Raw genomic sequence first — 22,873 nt, 5'->3', positions numbered from 1 at the left:
TCTCTTGTGTTCGCTAGCTCTCTCTCACTTGCAATCCTCTTTTCTCTATCTCTCTCTCTCTCTTTCCGCCTTTGTTTGGTAATGGTAGCAACTCTCGTCATCACAGGGGAGTTCGTAAATTGTTTTTGTTTGGCATACATTTTACAGTGAAAAATTGGAGTCTCAGCGTAAATCCGTTACTGTGGAATTGCCCTCATACTGTATGTGGCTTTCACATCAGAACCATTCTACAGAAGCATTACTTGTCAAATCGACCATCTTCCCCTGGGGGATAATAAAGTTAATCTTATATTTGATTGTGTGTGTATTGAGGCCCACCCCATGCTAGAGCCACTTGTTGTCAGGAGTGTACAGCAGACCTGTTTTTATAGCACTGCTAGCCAATCCAAACAAACATCTAAGGAATGTGACATCCCTCCCTCTCTCTCCCTCCCTCTATCGCTCTCTCTCTCCAAATCATTTCTGTCCTCAATCAAACTTTCTGTTTACCCTCAAAATTGATTATGTGTGTGAGGAATCTATATGTATGTGCATACACGTTCATGTGTGTTAGTGTTTAAGTATGTGTGTTGAAAGGCCTGTGGTGATCCTCTGGGCTGGTGTGTTTATGTGGTGATGATGATATGATGCATATTCTACTATAAAGTGGAAGTAGTGATAAGAGTCAGCCTGATAATGATAACACTACCAGTTATTTCCCTTCCTCTCCTCCCCTGGCGCTGCCTCCAGGCTGTCTTGCTTCCAGACAGCCCTTTACCACCTCATTTCCATAGCCTGCCTTTGCCAACCAACACAAGGCAAATTACCCACCTGGTCTTTAAGGTGCACTATGGCACGGGACCAAGTAAATTCGCTTTTCTAGATACTTTACTTAGGACAGCTAATCAGCCGTACCAGTGATTGTCCGGGAGGTGACTTCATCGTCTCTACCTCGTGTTGAGATTTCAGAGTTCGAACCATTTTGGACGTGAGCTGCAACTCAAAACATTTACACGAACAGCCGAATAATAATATATGCACAATCTGTTCCGAACTGCTTAGGCTTTTTAGCCTATTCATTGATGTAAATAATAGTCGATGTAAATACGTTTGACCTGTCATGCTTATCGATCTATTGGTTAATTTTCATAAATTAGTGGAATTAAATTGGTGGAATTATGTATCTTATTTATCACACATATACAGCATACAGATACAGAGTCTTTGAATGGAAAATATGTCAGACTGCGCAAAGGCTGCTGCTGCAGCATCTTGCAGGAACTGGGAACTCAGAAAAATACGAGGTCAAATATTGACGTCAGTGATCTTCAGGTTAGAAAGTCGGAGCTCTAGAAGGAGGCCAGAGATCTCATGTTGGAATTTTGATTTGGATGACTGTTGAAAACGATTTTTCCCAGTCGGAGCTAGTTTTTTGCTCCGGTTGTTTTGAACTCGGCATAAAAGGTCACCAGAAGGCAGGCTTCATCAGCGCGTCACACCACACAGCAATGAGCTGGAGGCAGGATGCATTTTGAAAACATTGTTTGAAACCTGAATGTTTTAATACATATTATGAGGCATGTTTTACCTTGCTTCAAAGTAGCCTATTAGATCTCCTGTATGTGCTGTGCCCTTTTGTTTTCCTGCTAATTTCATTAAATCAAATCAAATTGTATTTGTCACATGCGCCGAATACAACAGGTGTAGACCTTACAGTGAAATGCTTACAAGCCCTTAACCAACGATGCAGTTTTAAGAAAACACCTAAAAAATAAAAAGTAAAAAAAAGTAGGAGGTAAGAAAACAAATAATTAAAGAGCAGCAGTAAATAACAATAGCGGGGCTATATACAGGGGGTACCGGTACAGAGTCAATGTGTCAATGTGCGGGGGCACCGGTGTCGAGGTATTTGAGATAATTATGTACATGCAGGTAGGGTTGTCGAAGTGACTATGCATAGATAATAACAGAGAGTAGCAGCAGCGTAGTGGGGGGTGCATATAGTCTGGGTAGCCATTCGATTAGCTGTTCAGGAGTCTTATGGCTTAGGGGTAGAAGCTGTTTAGAAGCCTCTTGGACCTAGACTTTGCGCTCCGGTACCACTTGCCGTGCGGTAGCAGAGAGAACAGTCTATGACTAGGGTGGCTGGAGTCTTTGATGATTTTTAGGGCCTTCATCTGCCTGGTATAGAGGATCTGGGTGGCAGGAAGCTTGGCCCCGGTGATGTACTGGGCCGTACGCGCTACCCTCTGTAGTGCCTTGCGGTTGGAGGCCGAACAGTTGCCATACCAGGCAATGATTCAACCTGTCAGGATGCTCTCGATGGTGCAGCTGTAGAACCTTTTGAGGACCTGAGGACCCATGCCAAATCTTTTCAGTCTCCTGAGGGGGAATAGGTTTTGTCGTGCCCTCACGACTGTCTTGGTGTGCTTGGACCATGTGTGCTTGGACCATGTTAGTTTGTTGGTGATGTGGACACACCAAGGAACTTGAAGCTCTCAACCTGCTCCACTACAGTCCCGTTGATGAGAATGGGGACGTGCTCAGTCCTCCTTTTCCTGTCTTTCACAATCATCTCCTTTGTCTTGATCACGTTGAGGGAGAGGTTGTTGTCCTGGCACCACATGGTCACATCTATGACTTCCTCCCTATAGGCCGTCTCATCGTTGTCAGTGAACAGGCCAACCACTGTTGTGTCATCAGCAAACTTAATGATGGTGTTGGAGTTGTGCCTGGCTGTGCAGTCATGAGTGAACAGGGAGTACAGGAGGGGACTGAGGAGGGGACTGAGCACACACCCTGCGGGGCCCCCGTGTTGAGGATCAGCGTGTTGTTACCTACCCTTAACACCTGCGGGCGGCCCGTCAGGAAGTCTGATCTAGTTGCAGAGGGAGCTGTTTAGTCCCAGGGTCCTTAGCTTAGTGATGCGCTATATGGACTCTATGGTGTTAAACGCTGAGCTGTAGTCAAGAAACAGCATTCTCACATAGGTGTTCCTTTTGTCCAGGTGGGAAAGGGCAGTGTGGAGTGCAAGAGCTTGCATCATCTGTGGATCTGTTGGTGCGGTATGCAAATTGGAGTGGGCCTAGGGTTTCTGGGATAATGGTGTTGGTGTGAGCCATGACCAGCCTTTCAAACCATTTCTTGGCTGCAGACGTGAGTGCTACGGGTCGATAGTCATTTAGGCAGGTTACCTTAGTGTTCTTTGGCACAGGGACGATGGTGGTCTGCTTGAAACATGTTGGTATTACAGACTCCGACAGGGAGAGGTTGAAAATATCAGTGAAGACATTTGCCAGTTGGTCAGCGCATGCTCGCAGTAAATGTCCTGGTAATCCGTCTGTCCCAGCTGCCTTGTGAATGTTGACCTGTTTAAAGGTCCTCACAACAGTTGGTGCTCTCATATATGTTTCAGTGTTACTTGCCGCGAAGCGAGCATAGAAGTTATTTTGCTAGTCTGGTAGGCTCGTGTGACTGGGCAGCTCTCAGCTGTGCTTCCCTTTGTAGTCTGTAATAGTTTGCAAGTCCTGCCACATCCGACGAGCGTCGGAGTCGGTGTAGTACAATTCGATCTTAGTCCTGTATTGACGCTTTGCCTGTTTGATGGTTCATTGGAGGGCAAAGCGGGATTTCTTATAAGCTTCCGGGTTAGAGTCTCGCTCCTTGAAAGCGGCAGCTCTACCCTTTAGCTCAGTGAGGATGTTGCCTGTAATCCATGGCTTCTGGTTGGGGTATGTACTTACTGTCACTGTGGGGACGACGTCTTCAATGCACTTATTGATAAAGCCAGTGACTGATGCGGCTGGGGAACCAAGACCTTTTCACCGGACGTGCTACCTGTCCCAGACCTGCTGTTTTCAACTCTCTAGAGACAGCAGGAGCGGTAGAGATACTCTCAATCATCGGCTATGAAAAGCCAACTGACATTTACTCCTGAGGTGCTGACCTGTTGCACCCTCGACAACTACTGTGAGTATTATTATTTGACCATGCTGGTCATTTATGAACATTTGAACATCTTGGCCATGTTCTGTTATAATCTCCACCCGGCACAGCCAGAAGAGGACTGGCCACCCCTCATAGCCTGGTTCCTCTCTAGGTTTCTTCCTAGCTTTTGGCCTTTCTAGGGAGTTTTTCCTAGCCACCGTGCTTCTACACCTGCATTGCTTACTGTTTGGGGTTTTAGGCTGGGTTTCTGTACAGCACTGAGATATCAGCTGATGTAAGAAGGGCTTTATAAATACATTTGATTTGATTTTGATTTGTGTACTCCTCAATGCAATCGGAAGAATCCCGGAACATGTTCCAGTCTGTGATAGCAAAACAGTCCTGTAGTTTAGCATCTGCTTCATCTGACCACTGTTTTATAGACCGAGTCACTGGTGCATCCTGCTTTAATTTTTGATTGTAAGCAGGAATCAGGAGGATAGAGTTATGGTCAGATTTCCCAAATGGAGGGCGAGGGAGAGCTTTGTACGGGTCTCTGTGTGTGGAGTAGATCTAAAAACAATGTTCCTCTGGTTGCACATTTAACATGTTGATAGAAATTTGGTAAAACTGGTGTAAGTTTCCCTGCAATAAAGTCACCGGCCACTAGGACCGCCGCCTCTGGAGGAGCGTTTTCCTATGGCAGAATACAGCTCATTTATTGCGGTTTTAGTGCCAACCTCGCTCTGTGGTGGTTTGTAGACAGCTACGAAAAATACAGATGAAAACTCTCTGGGTAAATAGTGTGGTCTACAGCTTATCATAAGATACTCATCCTCAGGCGAGCAAAACTTTGAGACTTCCTTAGATATTGTGCACCACCATGCATAGGCCCCCACCCTGTGTCTTACCAGAAGCTGCTGTTCTGTCTTGCCGATAGAGTGTATAACCCACCCGCTCTCTGTTCTTAATGTCGTCATCCACAACTCGGTGAAGCATAAAATATTACTGTTTTTAATGTCCCGTTGGTAAGATATACGTGCTTTCAGTTTGTCCCATTTATTTTCTAGCGATTGAACATTAGCTAGCAGAACAGAGCGCAAGGGCAGATTAGCCACTCCTTGCCTGGTCCTCACATGGCACCCTGATCTTTTGCCTCGAAATTTCCGTTTCCTTCTCCAGCGAATCACGGGGATTGGGGCCTGGCCGGGTGTCAACAGTATATCCCTCGCGTCCGACTCATTGAAGAAAAACTCTTCATCTAGTTTGAGGTGAGCAATCCCAGTTCTGATGTCTAGAAGCTCTTTTCGGTCATAGGAGACGGTAGCAGCAACATTATCTACAAAACAAGTTATGGACATTTGCTGGTGGCCTACTACCTTGTGCATATTTCTGGATTTACAATGTTCTGATATGTTGCACCAGACTCATTGCCTTTAATGTTTTTTTTTTTCTCCTAGGGCTACTGGTTGTATAAATGTGGTATCTTATCGTCCCACAACTGTCCCAGAGTCTGTTTGCAATAAGCTATTTCTTTCTCCACAAGCTGACCAATAGATTGGTAGCCTGAACGTTTCTACTATAGTAGATTTACATAGGCTAGTGATTTTGTTTTTCGTTAATAGTCTTGTTGGTTGAGGAAAAGTACAAAATGAACATCAGAATTCATTAAGAAGGACCACACATTATTGCATCCCCGACTTGCATGTTCTGTTAATATGAATTACCATATTTTAGGGTGTGATTTCTGACATACTTAGCACCATGGGTGGGCACCTTAATCTGGTTACGCACCCAATGTATTTGGGTCTGGTAAATTTCTCAATGTCCGGTTAATTCAAATGTTGCCGGTGAAATTTATTGTGCCACATTTTCCTAATGGAAATCGTGCACCCTACATACCTTGACACAGCCCAACCCCACCCTTCCTGCCCCAGAAGAATTGAGAGATTACAGAGTTTGTTTGGAGCTGACAGTGTATGCGCTGGCCGTGACAGGGACAATGGGGCCGTGGTGGCACCCCACACAGCCGTTGCAACAGCAGGCACGTCAGCCGAGCCTGGCCCAATGTGATTGTGCTGCGTTTTTCAGCCAACTCCCCTCACAGGGGCTGGCGACAAATCCCCTGCCCCTTTGTGTGTGTGTCTGTGTGTGTGTGTGTGTGTGTGTGTGCGTGTGTGTGCGTGTGAGTAACACAGCAGTTAGGTCATGTGTCTCTGCTGTATTTGTTGTTGTTTTTATCATTACGGGCATGGGGGTTACTAAGGATTAAAAGCAAACACCTGTCGTCTATCTATATTGACATTTATTCCTTGCACAATGGACAAAAAAATCAGCCGTTGAGAAATGCCTCATTGAGTCCTTGAGAATTTGATCAATACTCACTGTTTAATACACTCTCCATGTGATGATATTTAAGATATAGGATACATTGTTTACATCTCCATTTTAGACAGCTCTCAGGAACCTTCTCATCTTGACCGTCTCATTGTTGTTTTATCTTAAAAATTAATATTAGCCACTTTCAATGGTAGTTTACTCGACTGATGAGTGAGTATCTCTAAAGTGAGTTTCTCTGATAGAGAGGATGAAAAGAAGCATGTCCAGACACTGTTGATGTGGTGTGGCTGCCGTTCTGCCTAATGGGCTACAGGTGGCAGCCCTCTATTCTTTTAGCTCCCTCAGCCGGACAACACATACACACACCATCAACATTTGTAGAAAAGGAAAAAGGAAATGAGCATTCCTTATTGGATTTCACTCTGTGTCAAAATGTTCTCTCCTGTCAGACTCTTTAGATCACACACTCTCAGCACAGTATGCGACTGGTGTGTAGAAGTCAACTGGAGTGGGTTTTGAGAGGCAGAGTGTGAGACCAGAGTGAGTGTGAGTAAACGATTTTGTGGTTTCTGTGGTTACTCCTGCTCCTGTCTCCCCCCCATCTCTCTCTCTCTCTCTCTCTCTCTCTCTCTCTCTCTCTCTCTCTCTCTCTCTCTCTCTCTCTCTCTCTCTCTCTCTCTCTCTCTCTCTCTCTCTCTCTCTCTCTCTCTCTCTCTCTCTCTCTCTCTCTCTCTCTCTCTCTCTCTCTCTCTCTCTCTCTCTTTGTCTTTGTCTCCTTCCCCTCAGTACCTATCCCTCCCTCCCTCCCTCCTGAAGCAACAATATGCATATTCTTCATACCATTTGATAGGAAACACTTTGAAGTTTGTGGAAATGTGAAATGAATGTAGGAGAGTATAACACATGAGATCTGGTAAAAGATAATACAAACCAAAAAACATGCGTTTTTCAATTATTTATTATTCTTCATCATCTTTGAAATGCAAGAAAAAGGCTATAATATAATATTGCAGTTTAGACACAATTTAGATTTTGTTCACTAGATAGCAGCAGTGTGTGTGCAAAGTTTCAGATTGATCCAGTGAAGCATTGCAATACTAATATTTTGTATCAAGTCTGCCCAAATGTGCCGAATTGGTCAATTGATACATTTTCAAGTTCAAAACTTTAGGGAACATACAATAATTATATGGTAATACAACATTTAAGTTTACACACTCCCAGGAATGTCATACATGATGGATCATTAGCTTAAACACTAACTTTTACACATCTATGTCACGATCGTCGTATTGTGGAAGAGAGGAGGACCAAGGCGCAGCGTGATAACTATACATCTTCTTTTATTTGAAGACGAAAACGAAACGAAGAACACTGGCAAACTATACAAAACAACAAATGACCTTGAAGCTATATAAACAAATAGTGCTGACACTAAACACTACACATAGACAATCACCCACGAACTACCTAATGAATATGGCTGCCTAAATATGGTTCCCAATCAGAGACAACGATAGACAGCTGTCTCTAATTGAGAACCAATCTAGGCAACCATAGACATACATACACCTAGACTGAACACTGCCCCATAAACATACAAAAAACCCTAGACAATACAAAACACAAACATCCCCCATGTCACAACCTGACCTAACTAAAATAATAAAGAAAACAAAGATAACTAAGGCCAGGGTGTGACAGTACCCCCCCACCCCCCAAAGGTGCGGACTCTAGCCGCAAAACCTGACACAGAAGGGGAGGGTCCGGGTTTGCCTTCTCACGGCGGCGGCTCGGGTGCGGGGAGCAGCAACAGGACGTACAGGACTCTGGAGACGCACAGTAGGCTTGGTGCGTGGTGCCGGAACTGGTGGTACCGGGTTGGGGCGAGGAGGTGGCACTGGAGACCCAGCACAGCCCAGTGCGGGCTATTCAACCAGGTAAGGTTGGGCAGGCTCGGTATATCCGGTGCCACCTCCACGTACCAGTCCTCCGGTGGCAGCCCCCCGCACCAGGCTGACTCTCCGTTTTCTCTCTACAGTTGCTCCCGTCTGTCCTGAGCCGCCAGAGCCTTCCTCTTCTCCAGCGCCGTCTGAGCTGCCCGTCTGTCCAGCGCCGTCTGAGCTGCCCGTCTGTCCAGCGCCGTCTGAGCAGCCCGTCTGTCCAGCGCCGTCTGAGCCGCCCGTCTGTCCAGCGCCGTCTGAGCCGCCCGTCTGTCCAGCGCCATCTGAGCCGCCCGTCTGTCCTGATCCGCCAGAGCCGTCCGTCAGTCAGGAGCCGCCAGAGCCGCCCGCCAGTCAGGAGCCGCCAGAGCCGCCCGCCAGTCAGGAGCCGCCAGAGCCGCCCGCCAGTCAGGAGCCGCCAGAGCCGCCAGCCAGCCAGGAGCTGCCAGAGCCGCCAGCCAGCCAGGAGCTGCCAGAGCCGCCAGCCAGCCAGGAGCTGCCAGAGCCGCCAGCCAGCCAGGAGCTGCCAGAGCCGCCAGCCAGCCAGGAGCTGCCAGAGCCGCCAGCCAGCCAGGAGCTGCCAGATCCGCCAGCCAGCCAGGAGCTGCCAGAGCCGCCAGCCAGCCAGGAGCTGCCAGATCCTCCAGCCAGCCAGGAGCTGCCAGATCCGCCAGCCAGCCAGGAGCTGCCAGATCCGCCAGCCAGCCAGGAGCTGCCAGAGCCGCCAGCCAGCCAGGAGCTGCCAGAGCCGCCAGCCAGCCAGGAGCTGCCAGAGCCGCCAGCCAGCCAGGACCTGCCAGAGCCGCCAGTCAGCCAGGACCTGCCAGAGCCGCCAGCCAGCCAGGAGCTGCCAGAGCCGCCAGCCAGCCAGGAGCTGCCAGAGCCGCCAGCCAGCCAGGAGCTGCCAGAGCCGCCAGCCAGCCAGGACCTGCCAGAGCCGCCAGCCAGCCAGGACCTGCCAGAGCCGCCAGTCAGCCAGGACCTGCCAGAGCCGCCAGCCAGCCAGGAGCTGCCAGAGCCGTCAGTCAGCCAGGATCTGCCAGAGTCGTCAGTCAGCCAGGAGCTGCCAGAACCGCCTGTCACGCCGGCGATGCCCGGATTTGCTCCTCAGTCCGGAGCTGCCCCTCAGTCCGGAACTGCCCCTCAGTGCAGAGGTGCCTTTCAGTCCATGAGCCCATTTATTGAGGTTTCCAGGCCAAGGTCGGCGGTCGGCGGTGAGGGTCGCCGCTCATAAGAGGCCACGGGGGCGGTTAAGGAAGCGGGCAAAAACTATGGTGAAGTGGGGTCCACGTCCCGCGCCAGAGCCGCCACCGCGGACAGACGCCCACCCAGACACTCCCCTATAGGTTTAGGTTTTCCGCACCTTTGGTGGGGTACTGTCACGTTCTGACCGTTATTTTCCTTTGTTTTGTCTTTAGTTAGTATGGTCAGGGCGTGAGATGGGGTGGGCATTCTATGTTATGTGTTTCTATGTTTAGGTTTGTATTTTGGCCTAATATGGTTCTCAATCAGAGGCAGGTGTTTTGCATTGTCTCTGATTTGGGAACCATATTTAGGTTGCCTGTTTTCACTGTTGGTTTGTGGGTGTTTGTCTTCTGTGTCAGTGTTTGTGCCACACGGGACTGTTGTTCGGTTAGATTCTCTTTGTTATTTTGTTTTGTGTAGTGTTCAGTTTTTTTATATTAAAACATGGACACTTACCACTCTGCGTTTTGGTCCGATCCCTACTACACCTCTTCAGACGAAGAGGAGGAAATCAGCCGTTACAATCTAGATGGCCAGGTGGGGTGGGTGTGGAGCCAGAGACAGCAGGGGTTCAAACTGTAGAACCCAGTTTCTACATTTGAACATGAAAATTGATTTTATCAAACAAAACTATGCTACATTTTATCTCTGGGACCCTCAGGATGACAAATCATAGCAAGATTACTGAATGTAAGTACATTACTTAGCTTCAGAGGTGAATGTATCAAACCAGTTTTTTGTTGTTGTGCACTCTCCTCAAAAAATAGAATGGTATTTTTTCAGTGTAATAGCTACTGTAAATTGGACAGTGCAGTTAGATTAACAAGAATTTAAGCTTTCTACCCAGCTTTCTGGAAAGTTTGCTGTTACTTACAATGTCATGCTAATCACATTAGCGCACACTAGCTCAACCGTCCCGGTATCAAATCAAATCAAATCAAATTTTATTTGTCACATACACATGGTTAGCAGATGTTAATGCAAGTGTAGCGAAATGCTTGTGCTTCTAGTCCCGACAATGCAGTAATAACCAACGAGTAATCTAACCTAACAATTCCACAACTACTACCTTATACACACAAGTGTAAAGGGATAAAGAATATGTACATAAAGATATATGAATGAGTGATGGTACAGAACGGCATAGGCAAGATGCAGTAGATGGTATAGAGTACAGTATATACATATACATATGAGATGAGTAATGTAGGGTATATAAACATAAAGTGGCATAGTTTAAAGTGGCTAGTTATACATGTATTACATAAAGATGGCAAGATGCAGTAGATGATATAGAGTACAGTATATACATATACATATGAGATGAGTAATGTAGGGTATGTAAACATTATATTAAGTGGCATTGTTTAAAAGGGGCTAGTGATACATTTTTACATAAATTTCCATCAATTCCCATTATTAAAGTGGCTGGAGTTGAGTCAGTATGTTGGCAGCGGCCACTAAATGTTAGTGGTGGCTGTTTAACAGTCTGATGGCCTTGAGATAGAAGCTGTTTTTCAGTCTCTCGGTCCCTGCTTTGATGCACCTGTACTGACCTCGCCTTCTGGATGATAGCGGGGTGAACAGGCAGTGGCTCGGGTGGTTGTTGTCCTTGATGATCTTTATGGCCTACCTGTGACATCGGGTGGTGTAGGTGTCCTGGAGGGCAGGTAGTTTGCCCCCGGTGATGCGTTGTGCAGACCTCACTACCCTCTGGAGAGCCTTACGGCTGTGGGCGGAGCAGTTGCCGTACCAGGTGATACAGCCCGGCAGGATGCTCTCGATTGTGCATCTGTAGAAGTTTGTGAGTGCTTTTGGTGACAAGCCAAATTTCTTCAGCCTCCTGAGGTTGAAGAGGCGCTGCTGCGCCTTCTTCACAACGCTGTCTGTGTGGGTGGACCAATTCAGTTTGTCCGTGATGTGTACACCGAGGAACTTAAAACTTACTATCCTCTCCACTACTGTCCTGTCGATGTGGATAGGGGGGTGCTCCCTCTGCTGTTTCCTGAAGTCCACAATCATCTCCTTTGTTTTGTTGACGTTGAGTGTGAGGTTATTTTCCTGACACCACACTCCGAGGGCCCTCACCTCCTCCCTGTAGGCCGTCTCGTCGTTGTTGGTAATCAAGCCTACCACTGTAGTGTCGTCCGCAAACTTAATGATTGAGTTGGAGGCGTGCATGGCCACGCAGTCGTGGGTGAACAGGGAGTACTGGAGAGGGCTCAGAACGCACCCTTGTGGGGCCCCAGTGTTGAGGATCAGCGGGGTAGAGATGTTGTTACCTACCCTCACCACCTGGGGGGGGCCCGTCAGGAAGTCCAGTACCCAGTTGCACAGGGCGGGGTCGAGACCCAGGGTCTCGAGCTTGATGACGAGTTTGGATGGTACTATGGTGTTAAATGCTGAGTTGTAGTCGATGACCAGCATTCTCACATAGGTATTCCTCTTGTCCAGATGGGTTAGGGCAGTGTGCAGTGTGGTTGCAATTGCGTCTTCTGTGGACCTATTGGGTCGGTAAGCAAATTGGAGTGGGTCTAGGGTGTCAGGTAGGGTGGAGGGGATATGGTCCTTGACTAGTCTCTCAAAGCACTTCATGATGACGGAAGTGAGTGCTACGGGGCGGTAGTCGTTTAGCTCAGTTACCTTAGCTTTCTAGGGAACAGGAACAGTGATGGCCCTCTTGAAGCATGTGGGAACAGCAGACTGGGATAAGGATTGATTGTATATGTCCGTAAACACAGCAGCCAGCTGGTCTGCGCATGCTCTGAGGACGCGGCTGGGAATGCCGTCTGGGCCTGCAGCCTTGCGAGGGTTAACACGTTTAAATGTTTTACTCACCTCGGCTGCAGTGAAGGAGAGCCCGCAGGTTTTGATAGCGGGCCGTGTCAGTGGCACTGTATTGTCCTCAAAGCGAGCAAAACATTTATTTAGTCTGTCTGAGAGCAAGACATCCTGGTCCGCGACGGGGCGGGTTTTCTTTTTGTAATCCGTGTTTGACCGTAGACCCTGCCACATACCTCTTGTGTCTGAGCTGTTGAATTGCGACTCTACTTTGTCTCTATACTGGCACTTAGCTTGTTTGATTGCCTTGCGGAGGGAATAGCTACACTGTTTGTATTCGGTCATGTTTCCGGTCACCTTGCCCTGGTTAAAAGCAGTGGTTCGCGCTTTCAGTTTCACGCGAATGCTGCCATCAATCCACGGTTTCTGGTTTGGGAATGTTTTAATCGTTGCTGTGGGTACGACATCGTCAATGCACTTTCTAATGAACTCGCTCACCGAATCAGCGAATTCGTCAATGTTGTTGTTGGACGCAATCCGGAACATATCCCAATCCACGTGATCGAAGCAGTCTTGAAGCGTGGAATCAGATTGGTCGGACCAGCGTTGAACAGACCTGAGCGCTGGAGCTTCTTGTTTTAGTTTATGTTTGTAAGCTGGAAGCAACAAAATGGAGTCGTGGTCAGCTTTTCCGAATGGAAGGCGGGGGAGGGCCTTATATGCGTCGCGGAAGTTAGTATAACAATGATCCAAGGTTTTACCAGCCCTGGTAGCACAATCGATATGCTGATAGAATTTAGGGAGTTTTGTTTTCAGATTAACCTTGTTAAAATCCCCAGCTACGAAGAATGCAGCCTCAGGGTGTGTGGTTTCCAGTTTACATAGAGTCAGATAAAGTTCGTTCAAGGCCAACGATGTGTCTGCTGGGGGGGGGAATATATACGGCTGTGATTATAATGTGCCCGTCTCCGAAGCCTGACCAGAAGACCGCTTCGTTTGCCCCTTTTACGGCGTCGTTGTTTAGAGTTGCTCTTATATTCAGTAGTTCCTTCCGACTGTATGTAATGAAACCTAAGATTACCTGGGGTACCAATGTAAGAAATAACACGTAAAAAAACAAAAAACTGCATAGTTTCCTAGGAACGCGAAGCGAGGTGGCCATCTCTTTTGGCGCCGGAAGTAGTGTATAGGGACATTAAGTAGTGTATAGGGACATTAATCAGTAGTCGGTATTCAGACTTACCGTATGCAGGTGCTTAAAGGGCTTTGCAGGTGTGACTCCAGATTTGGAGTTCTCATTCAATAGGCTTTTCAGTCAATTTATCTAAAGCCATCCCTTTAAGTACAGTGTACCTTTAATTCAATTTTCCTTGACAAACTCACTAGAATATATACTGAACAAAAATACATAAAACAGGCAACAATTTTAAAGATTTTACTGAGTTACAGTGCATAATAGAAGTCAATTTAAATCAGTCAATTTAAATAAATTCATTAGGCCCTAATCTATAGATTTCACATGACTGGGCAGGGGTGCAACCATGGCGGTTGGCCTTTGCGGGCATAGGCTCACCCACTGGGCAGCCAGGCTCACCCACTAGGGAGCCAGGCTCAGCCAATCAGAATGAGTTTTTCCCAACAAAAGGCCTTTATTACAAACAGAAATTCTCCTCAGCACCCACCCCACCCCCTGTCAGACGATCCTTCAGGTGAAGAATCCAGATGTGGAGGTCCTGGGCTGGGTGGTTACATGTGGGCTGTGGTTGTGAGGCTGGTTGGACGTACTGTCAAATTTCTGTCTGGATCGACTGACCTTCATGTCTTAAAGTAATGATGGACTGTCGTTTCGCTTTGCTTATTTGAGCTGGTCTTGCCATAATATGGACTTGGTCTTTTACAAATAGGGCTATCTTCTGTATATCCACCCCTACCTTGTCACAACACAACTGATTGGCTCAAACACATTAAGAAGGAAAGAAATTACACCAATTACCTTTTTACAGGGCACACCTGATAATTGAAATGCATTCCAGGTGACTACCTCATGAAGCTGGTTGAGAGAATGCCAAGAGTGTGCAAAGCTGTCATCAAGGCAAAGGGTGACTGCTTTGAAGAATCTCAAATATAAAATATATTTTGATTTGTTTAGAACTTTTTTGGTTACTACATGTTTTCATATGTGTTATTTCATAGTTTTGATGTCTTCACTATTATTCTACAATGTAGAAAATAGTAAAAATAAAGAAAAACCCTTGAATCACTAGGTGTGTCCAAACTTTTGACTGGTACTAGACTGAACAAAAATATAAACTTAACATGTAAAGTGTTGGTCCCTTGTTTCAAGAGCTGAAATAAAAAAAATCCCAGAAATTTTCCAGATGCACAAAAAGCTTATTTTCGCTTAAATTTTGTGCACAAATTTGTTTACATCCCTGCTAGTGAACATTTCTTCTTTGCCAAGATAATCCATTCACCTGACAGGTGTGGCATATCAAGTGGCTGATTAAACAGCATGAGCATTACACAGGTGCACGTTGTGCTGGTAACAATAAAAGGCCACTCTAAAATGTGCAGTTTTGTTACACAACACAATGCCACAGATGTCTCAAGTTTTGAGGGAGCGTGCAATTGGAATGTTGACTGCAGGAATGTACATCAGAGCTTTTTCCCCAGATAATTTCATGTCAATTTCTTTACCAATAGCCGAGTCCAACGTTGTTTTAGGTGAATTTGGAATGATTTTTCATGAATGGCGTCGTGTGGGCGAGCAGTTTGCTGATGTCAACATTGTGAACAAACATGGTGGGGTTATGGTATTGGCAGGGATAAGCTACAGACAACTAACACAATTGCATTTTATCAATGGCAATTTGAATGCACAAAAATACCGTGACAAGATCCTGAGGCCCATTTTCTTTTTTAAAGGTATCTGTATCCAACATTTACATTTAAGTCATTTAGCAGACGCTCTTATCCAGAGCGACTTACATACATTCATACTTTTTTTGTACTGGCCCCCCGTGGGAATCGAACCCACAACCCTGGCATGCAAGCGCCATGCTCTACCAACTGAGCCACACGGGGCCTAACAGATATGTATCTGTATTCCCAGTCATGTGACATCCATAAATTAAGACCTAATGAATTTATTTCAATTGAGTGATTTCCTCATATGAACTGTTACTCAGTAAAATCTTTGAAATTATTGCGGTGTTGTGTTTATATTTTTGTTCAGTATAATATTTTTGAAATTGTAAAAAAAAACTAAAACTAAAACTACTGAAAAGTCTGGGCATATAATGAAAACATACAGTGCATAAATCAACTTAGTATTGCGCATGGGTTTCCATAGACTATAGCCTCGGCTTGGGTCTCCAAATGTCACCCTTGCAACCTATGCAACCTATGCAACCTAAGCCAAAGGCCAACAATAAAAATTTGGTATAACGTCACAGCTATTTATACTTCACTATGGAAAAGAGGCTGAAATACCTCTCATGTTGAAATGCTTTTCAGTTTGCTGAAATATGAATGGTTTCACATTTGAGAGCTTGGGACTGTATTATTTTCCAAATTGAGTTATTAACATAGCCTTGTTCTGGTCAGTGTTTTCTACCTATATGGTATTCTAAATACACCAATGTATGTAGTTAAGATAAAAAGAATGCAAGATAAAACTTGCTGACACCATTCAAACCAATGAGTGTTCGGAACTTTAAAGCCACATATCTCAGAATCATCTTTTTGCAGATATAACCAAGCTCACGATTTGTCTATATCAGATCATAAGGTAAAATTAGATCTAAAACAATTGTAATTTATATTTACAATCCCCTTATCCAAACAGATTACTCAAATGGTCTTAACCGATAGCTCTTATCAATTTATGCATTAGAGTGCATAGAGATTGGTGTTATTTATTATTATTATTTTTCACCTCCTTTTTTCTCCCCTATTTCGTGGTATCCAATTGGATAGTCTTGTTACAGAGACAAGTTACATTCTCGTCTCGTCAACTGCTTTACGGACTCGGGAGAGGCGAAGGTTGAGAGCCATGCATCCTCCGAAACACAACTAAACCAAGCCGCACTGCTTCTTGACACAATGCCCACTTAACCCGGAAGCCAGCTGCACCAATGTGTCGGAGGAAACACCGTACACCTGGCAACAGTGTCAGCGTGCACTGCACCCGGCCCGCCACAGGAGTCGCTAGTGCGCGATGAGACAAGGATATCCCTACCGGTCAAACCCTCCCTAACCCGGACGACGCTAGGCCAATTGTGCGCCGCCCCAATGGGCTTCCCGGTCGCGGCCGGCTGCGACAGAGCCTGGACTCGAACCCAGAGTCTCTTGTGGCACAGCTAGCACTGCGGTGCAGTGCCTTAGACCACTGCGCCACTCGGGAGGGGTCGGTGTTATTTCTATCGGGAAAAAGTAAGTCAATGTTTTATCACTTAGAACCGACAGGTTGCTCGACCTTATTCATGGTTTCCACATAAAGGTGGTGGAATTATAAGGGAATTAAGTCAAGATCAGAATACTACGTATCTGCAGACACAACTCTGCCACACCTCCATTTCTGTAATCTCCACCCCAAGCGAATATCTGTCTGACACATGCTTTTGCCCATGCTTAAGTTCAAGGTCAGAATACGCATAGAGAGAAAGGTGCATAAAAAGGGAATTGAGTTCCAGTTACTCATGGGTAATTCCTAGAGAATAAAGGAGAGGTATGAGGTTTCTTTCACTCGCTAATTTGTTGGCTCCCTGCCCCACCTTGCCTTAACAGCCCAGACACACACACCACAGGAGGCCCGAGAGGCTCAGCGCTCTACTTCTGGGCGGTCCTGCCCTGACACACCTTACTAACAGAGCCTGTTTCTCTCTCACAGCCACTGGGAAGCCATGTTTTTTTACTCCTCTATTATTACCGGACAGCTCTTTAATATTAGCTGACTTTGATCTGGCAGTCACTTACCTAGCTGCCCTTTGATACTAGCTGTCTCCGATCTAGCTGTGTTGCTCATGTTTTTCTTTCTTTCTTTGGCACTCAGTCTCTCTCTATGGTAAATAGTCTCTCTCTCACACGGTCCGTCCCACCTTGACCTCCCAGTCAGGCTGCCCTTGGGGCAGGGAGAGACCGTCCCACTGTGACCTCCCAGTCAGTCTGCCCGAAGGCCCCAGGACAGGCAGAGACAGGCTGTTCTGTTGGAACCTAACAGCAGCCAGAATGTCTGAGTGGAGACAGACAGACCGTAGTGAGGAAATTATGGAGCGATTTCATTGCCAACAGAAAAATCTATTTGAATTCAAGATTTTTTGCAGTTAGATATTGAATTTGTAAATTAAGACATGATTTCAAACGGAATTGAATGACTGTTACATTCAGTTTAAAAATGATATTTCAATTTAATTGAATATTCAAATTATGTATTTATATATTCATATTCAGTATGGTTAATATTGCATTATTTGTCTAGTTACAAACTATAATTTAAAGTTTACCAAAGTTTACCATACCCCTTGACTGATTCCAACTTTTTTTGTGTTACAGCCTGAGTTAAAAATGGATAACGTTTTTGCAAATGTATTGAAAATAAAATACAGAAATATCTCATTTACATAAGTATTCACACCCGAGTCAATACATGTTAGAATCACCGTTAGCAGTGATTACAGCTGTGACTCTTTCTGGGTATATCTTTTCACACCTGGATTTGACAATATTTGCACATTATTCTGTTAAAAAAAATATGTATATATTCAAGCTCTGTTAAATTGGTTGTTGTTCAATGCTAAACAGCAATTCTCAGTGTGGGACTGCAACCTTACAATTATCTGTATGTGTGAGGTACAGAGATGAGGCAGTAATTAAAAAATCATGTTAAACACTATTTTTTGCACAAACAGTGAGTCCATGCAACTTATGTGACTTGTTAAGATAAGTTTTACTCCTGAACATATGTAGGATTGCCATGAAAGGGGTTGAATACCTTTTGACTCAAGACATTTCAGCTTTTCATTTTTAATGAATTTGTATTAAAAAAATGAATCATAATTCCACTTTGACATTATGGGGTGTTGTGTGTAGGCCAGTGACAAATAAAACTCAATTTAATCCAGTTTAAATTCAGGCTGTAATACCAACAAAATGTGGAATAAGTCAAGGGGTGTGAATACTCTCTGAAGGCACTGCATTCAACTTTTCTAATACATTCAGATTCAGTTTTCAAATTCAGTTCTATAAATTCTAATTCAAAACCAGAGACAACATCCTGGTACTTGTCCAAAAAGGAATGGCAGAAGAGATCCGGTATAATCAAACACTCTCTTTTAAACAGGTTTCTGACTGTTTCTGAAACCAATGTGGCATTTTGAATTTGCTTATTCATACAGTATGAGTTTGGCTCTAGTGTTTGAACTGTTTGTGTTATTAGCTATTATGACCCCATTCCTGAAAGATAAGATTCTCTGGAACATGGTCATGCCTTCTGTTCCCCTCTATTGTGTTAGAAGGGAGTGTGACGATAAACTTAATTTGGCCCCCATAACAATATATTTGAATTGCCCTGTCATAGCACATCCTCAGATAGCTATTCCACTCCCTATTTAATCTTGATCTTGTAACTGACTGGGTTCAAACCGGGTCTCCTGCATGTCTTACGACTGTATTAGCCCACTTAGCTAAAGCCCATGCATTACATTATTTTTTATACATCAAGGATATAACAAACTTACAGTCTTATTGCATTGTATAGGCTATCCTTGTTAGTGCATGTCTAGTATACATTAGTCTGTAGTGGAAATGTTTCTCTTCTCCAGCCTTGTGCCACTCAGTTCTTCCTCAGACCTGTCTCATGATAATGATATATTATTAGTCTGATTCCTTCACTCCTTTTTCATTCCCATTCTTTTCTTTAATCCTCTGCAGCAGCAGCTCTGCCAGGGAGAGATGGAGGGAGAGAGACAGAGTGGTAGAGAAGCGGGATAGATATTTACTTAACCAAATCCTCTAAGGAGGCAACCCCTCTTTGATCCCTCTACTAAATTAACCGCGTCCGCTTTCATTTGGTCTTCTGTCAGGTGGCTGTGCTGCGTAGGATGAGAGGAAGCAGAGAGAGAGGGAGGCTGGAAACAATAGTCTCTCTCTCTCTCTCTCTCTCGCTTTATTTCCACCTCTCTCGCTTCTGCTCGCTTTCGTTCTCTACTCCCTCTATCTCTCTCTCTCTCTCTCTCTCTCTCGCTTCCTCTCACCCCAATCGAAGTCGCGCTGGCTGCGACCGGTGTGTTTTTCAGCATCAAAGCTTTGTGTGGCATGTCTTTAACTCTGTATGTGTGGGTTAGGGTTCTCAAGAGTTCATGCCTCAGAGTTAGCCCACTTTGTTGGTCACTTGGAGTGCAAACAACATTCACACTACACACACTACAGTACAGACTCAGCATTCTACTGTAGTATAAGAATACAGATATTTGAAACGACTTTATTTTGATTGTGATGATGTCATATTAAGTCTCTGTTAAATCAGTGACATATCATTTCCCTAACCCCTCTCCACCTTTGGTATTCTACCCAGGAGACCCTGTCAAGTTAGAGATTTTGCTCCATGGCTGAACGATGTCATTGTTATCTCCCAAAATCTCTCCGCTCCTCCGTCCAGCCATTAGCAGGCAAATTCAGTGTTTTGCCCTCTCTCATCTTCTATGGCTCCCCCTCTCATCCTCGCCCTCGCTCTTCCTCTGTTGTATCATTCAACAGTTCACACACTTCCGCTTCCAGAATCATCCAAGCTAAAATGACTCACTCTGTGCTCTCTCTCTTTCTTTCTCTCTCTCCACAGTGAACACCTGTCGTGCTCGTTCACCTTCTTCCTCCACGGGGAGAGTAACGTGTGCACTAGCGTAGAGATCAACCAGCACCAGCCTGTCTACCAGCTGAGTGACGAGCACCTCACCCTGGCCCAGCAGGCCTCCAGCCCATTCCAAGGTAGGTGGAGTGTACACACACCTGTGCACGCGCACACACATATACATACACATGCACTGCAGATATGCACATGCATGCAGACACACACACACACACACACACACACACACACACACACACACACACACACACACACACACACACACACACACACACACACACACACACACACACACACACACACACACACACACACACACACACACACACACACAGTCCTTTCACCCCACACTACCCCTCAGGGAAAGGAGTTCATTGCTTAAGTGAACATGTATCATTGGCTTTGAGCACATGTAGAACCCAAAGGGGAAAAAAGAGGGAGAGCAGTGGAGTATATCAGTGCTGTGTGAGAACAGACTGCTCTGTTCTCTCAGCTTCGTGTCATGTCTCTAATAGAAGACAGGGGTAATCCTCAGGTATTAAGAACAGGCTCCTCTCCTCTGCTCTGCTCCTTCATCAGACAGCCTGACAGTAATGATGTGCCACCAGCAGCCTTCACACACCCCCTCTGTCCCTCCCCCATCTATCCCAATGTTCTGCTTTTCCCTGTCCTCCTACTCTTCCTCACTTACCCCTCCCTCTTTTCTCCACCTCTCTCCTGCTCCCATCCTCATCTTCATCTCATTTTCTCTCTCCCTCCACCTTCTTCTTCTCTTCTTATTTCTTCCTCCCTCTTTCCCTCCCCCTCCCTCTAGCCCTCAGAGGGCTGTCCCCACTAGCTGAGGTCTGCTGCTGGAGACATCTGTACAATTAGCGGTCCCAACGGCAGCAGCTGTAAAAGACACACAGAGGACAGAGAGGAGGGAGCCTACAAAAACACTGCAACAAAATAAATCCTAACAAAAGAAAGAGGAGGAGAAGGAGGAAAGCTTGAAGGAGCGATCATTACACCAGGCACAAGGGCTTTGCCTTAGGTTAACTAACAAAATGCCTACCCCACTCCTTCCCACCCCATTCCTTCCCACCCCACTCCTTCCCACCCCACTCCTTCCCACCCCACTCCTTCCCACCACACTCCTTCCCACCCCACTCCTTCCCACCCCACTCCTTCCTACCCCACTCCTTCCCACCCCATTCCTTCCCACCACACTCCTTCCCACCCCACTCCTTCCCACCCCCACTCCTTCCCACCCCACTCCTTCCCACCTGGAACCTAATAATGGTGATCACTCTGTCCATTCTCTGATCTGACTGGAGCGCAGCACTGCACAGGGAAAACTAGCTGCAGTCATTCTTTCATCCACTAGCCTCACAGTAATAATGTCAATTTAAGTTAGAGCCTGGTGCTGTTTAAATGTAAAATTAATGTAAATGTAAACAAACACTGTATAGCCTCAAAACATGGTTAAAAATAAATAAATTATATGATGGATGGTCAGTTCATGGCATCCATAGCTCTTTCTATGAATTTGAGAGTGGTTACATTTCTCCAGCCCTATCATTCAGCTTTTTACAGAAATAGTGGCGGGGAAGACGCTTTGTAATTGTTTCAACTGCGGATTGCCCCTTTAAAACCTCCTGCTCTGTAGATTCAATAGCAGGTTAATGGATATATAAACTCAGCAGAAGAAGAAACGTCCTCTCACTGTCAACTGTGTTTATTTTCAGCAAACTTAACATGTGTAAATATTTGTATGAACATAACAAGATTCAACAACTGAGACATAAACTGAACAAGTTCCACAGACATGTGACTAACAGAAATGGAATAAAGTGTCCCTGAATAAAGGGGGGGTCAAAATCCAAAGTAACAGTCTGGTGTGGTCACCAGCTGCATTAACTTCTTAGGTATAGGGGGCGACATTTTCACTTTTGGATGAATTTGTGCCCAAATTAAACGGCCTCGTACTCTGTCCTAGATCATATGATATGCATATTATTATTACTATTGGATAGAAAACACTCTGAAGTTTCTAAAACTGTTTGAATTATATCTGTGAGTAAAACAGAACTCATATGGCAGGCAAACTTCCAAACAGGAAGTGAAAATTCTGAAATGGGTTGCTGTGAAAGGCATCACCTATTCAATTGCCTTATATTTATGGATCTGTATGCACTTCATACGCCTTCCACTAGATGTCAACAGGCAGTAGAACGTGGAATGAAGCATATAGCTTCATGTGGGACCGGATGAGAGCCTTTGGAGTGACAGGTCAGGCAGATTGCCAGTTCTTGGCCACGCACAGAGGGCATGTGATGTCTTTGTCTGCACTGCGTTAGATAGACATGAAGAAATGCTCCGTTTGGGACGTTATTGGATATATATGAGAAAAACATCCTGAAATTGATTCTCAACTGAGTTTGACCAGTTTATTCGACTTGTAATACCACTTTTTGAAGTTTTCGTTCAACGTTTTCGTTCAATTGCGCAAGTGTTTGGACACGTGTACTACACATACTAGCCAAAGTTGCTAATTCGACAGAAGTAATGGACATTATAAAACAAAACAAAGATTTATTGTGGAACTAGGATTCCTGGCACTGCATTCTGGGAATATTTATGATGTAATTTCGTATTTCAATTGACTCCAACATGGCGGAGAATGGCTGAGCGCTGTCTCAGATTATTGCATGCTGTGCTTTTTACTAAAGTTTTTTTTTAAATCTAACACAGCGGTTGCGTTAAGAACCAGTGTATCTTTAATTATATGTTAAAATGTATCTTTCATCAAAGT

General features: G+C 45.3%; 1 protein-coding gene across 4 annotated transcripts in view; it reads left to right on the top strand.

Moving 5' to 3' along the window:
- LOC129868294 (mediator of RNA polymerase II transcription subunit 13-like) overlaps positions 1-22,873 on the top strand; it is a 179,748-nt gene that overhangs the window by 72,414 nt on the left and 84,461 nt on the right. For all 4 annotated transcript variants that reach the window (XM_055942141.1, XM_055942139.1, XM_055942140.1 and 1 more), the window contains exon 4: positions 20,053-20,198. In XM_055942141.1, coding sequence (XP_055798116.1) covers positions 20,053-20,198 — 146 coding nt within the window. The remainder of the gene's footprint in view (positions 1-20,052; positions 20,199-22,873) is intronic.

The sequence above is a fragment of the Salvelinus fontinalis genome, chromosome 13 (genome assembly GCF_029448725.1).
Source record: "Salvelinus fontinalis isolate EN_2023a chromosome 13, ASM2944872v1, whole genome shotgun sequence".
Lineage (NCBI taxonomy): Eukaryota > Metazoa > Chordata > Actinopteri > Salmoniformes > Salmonidae > Salvelinus > Salvelinus fontinalis.
This window is presented reverse-complemented; position numbering and strand designations above follow the sequence as displayed.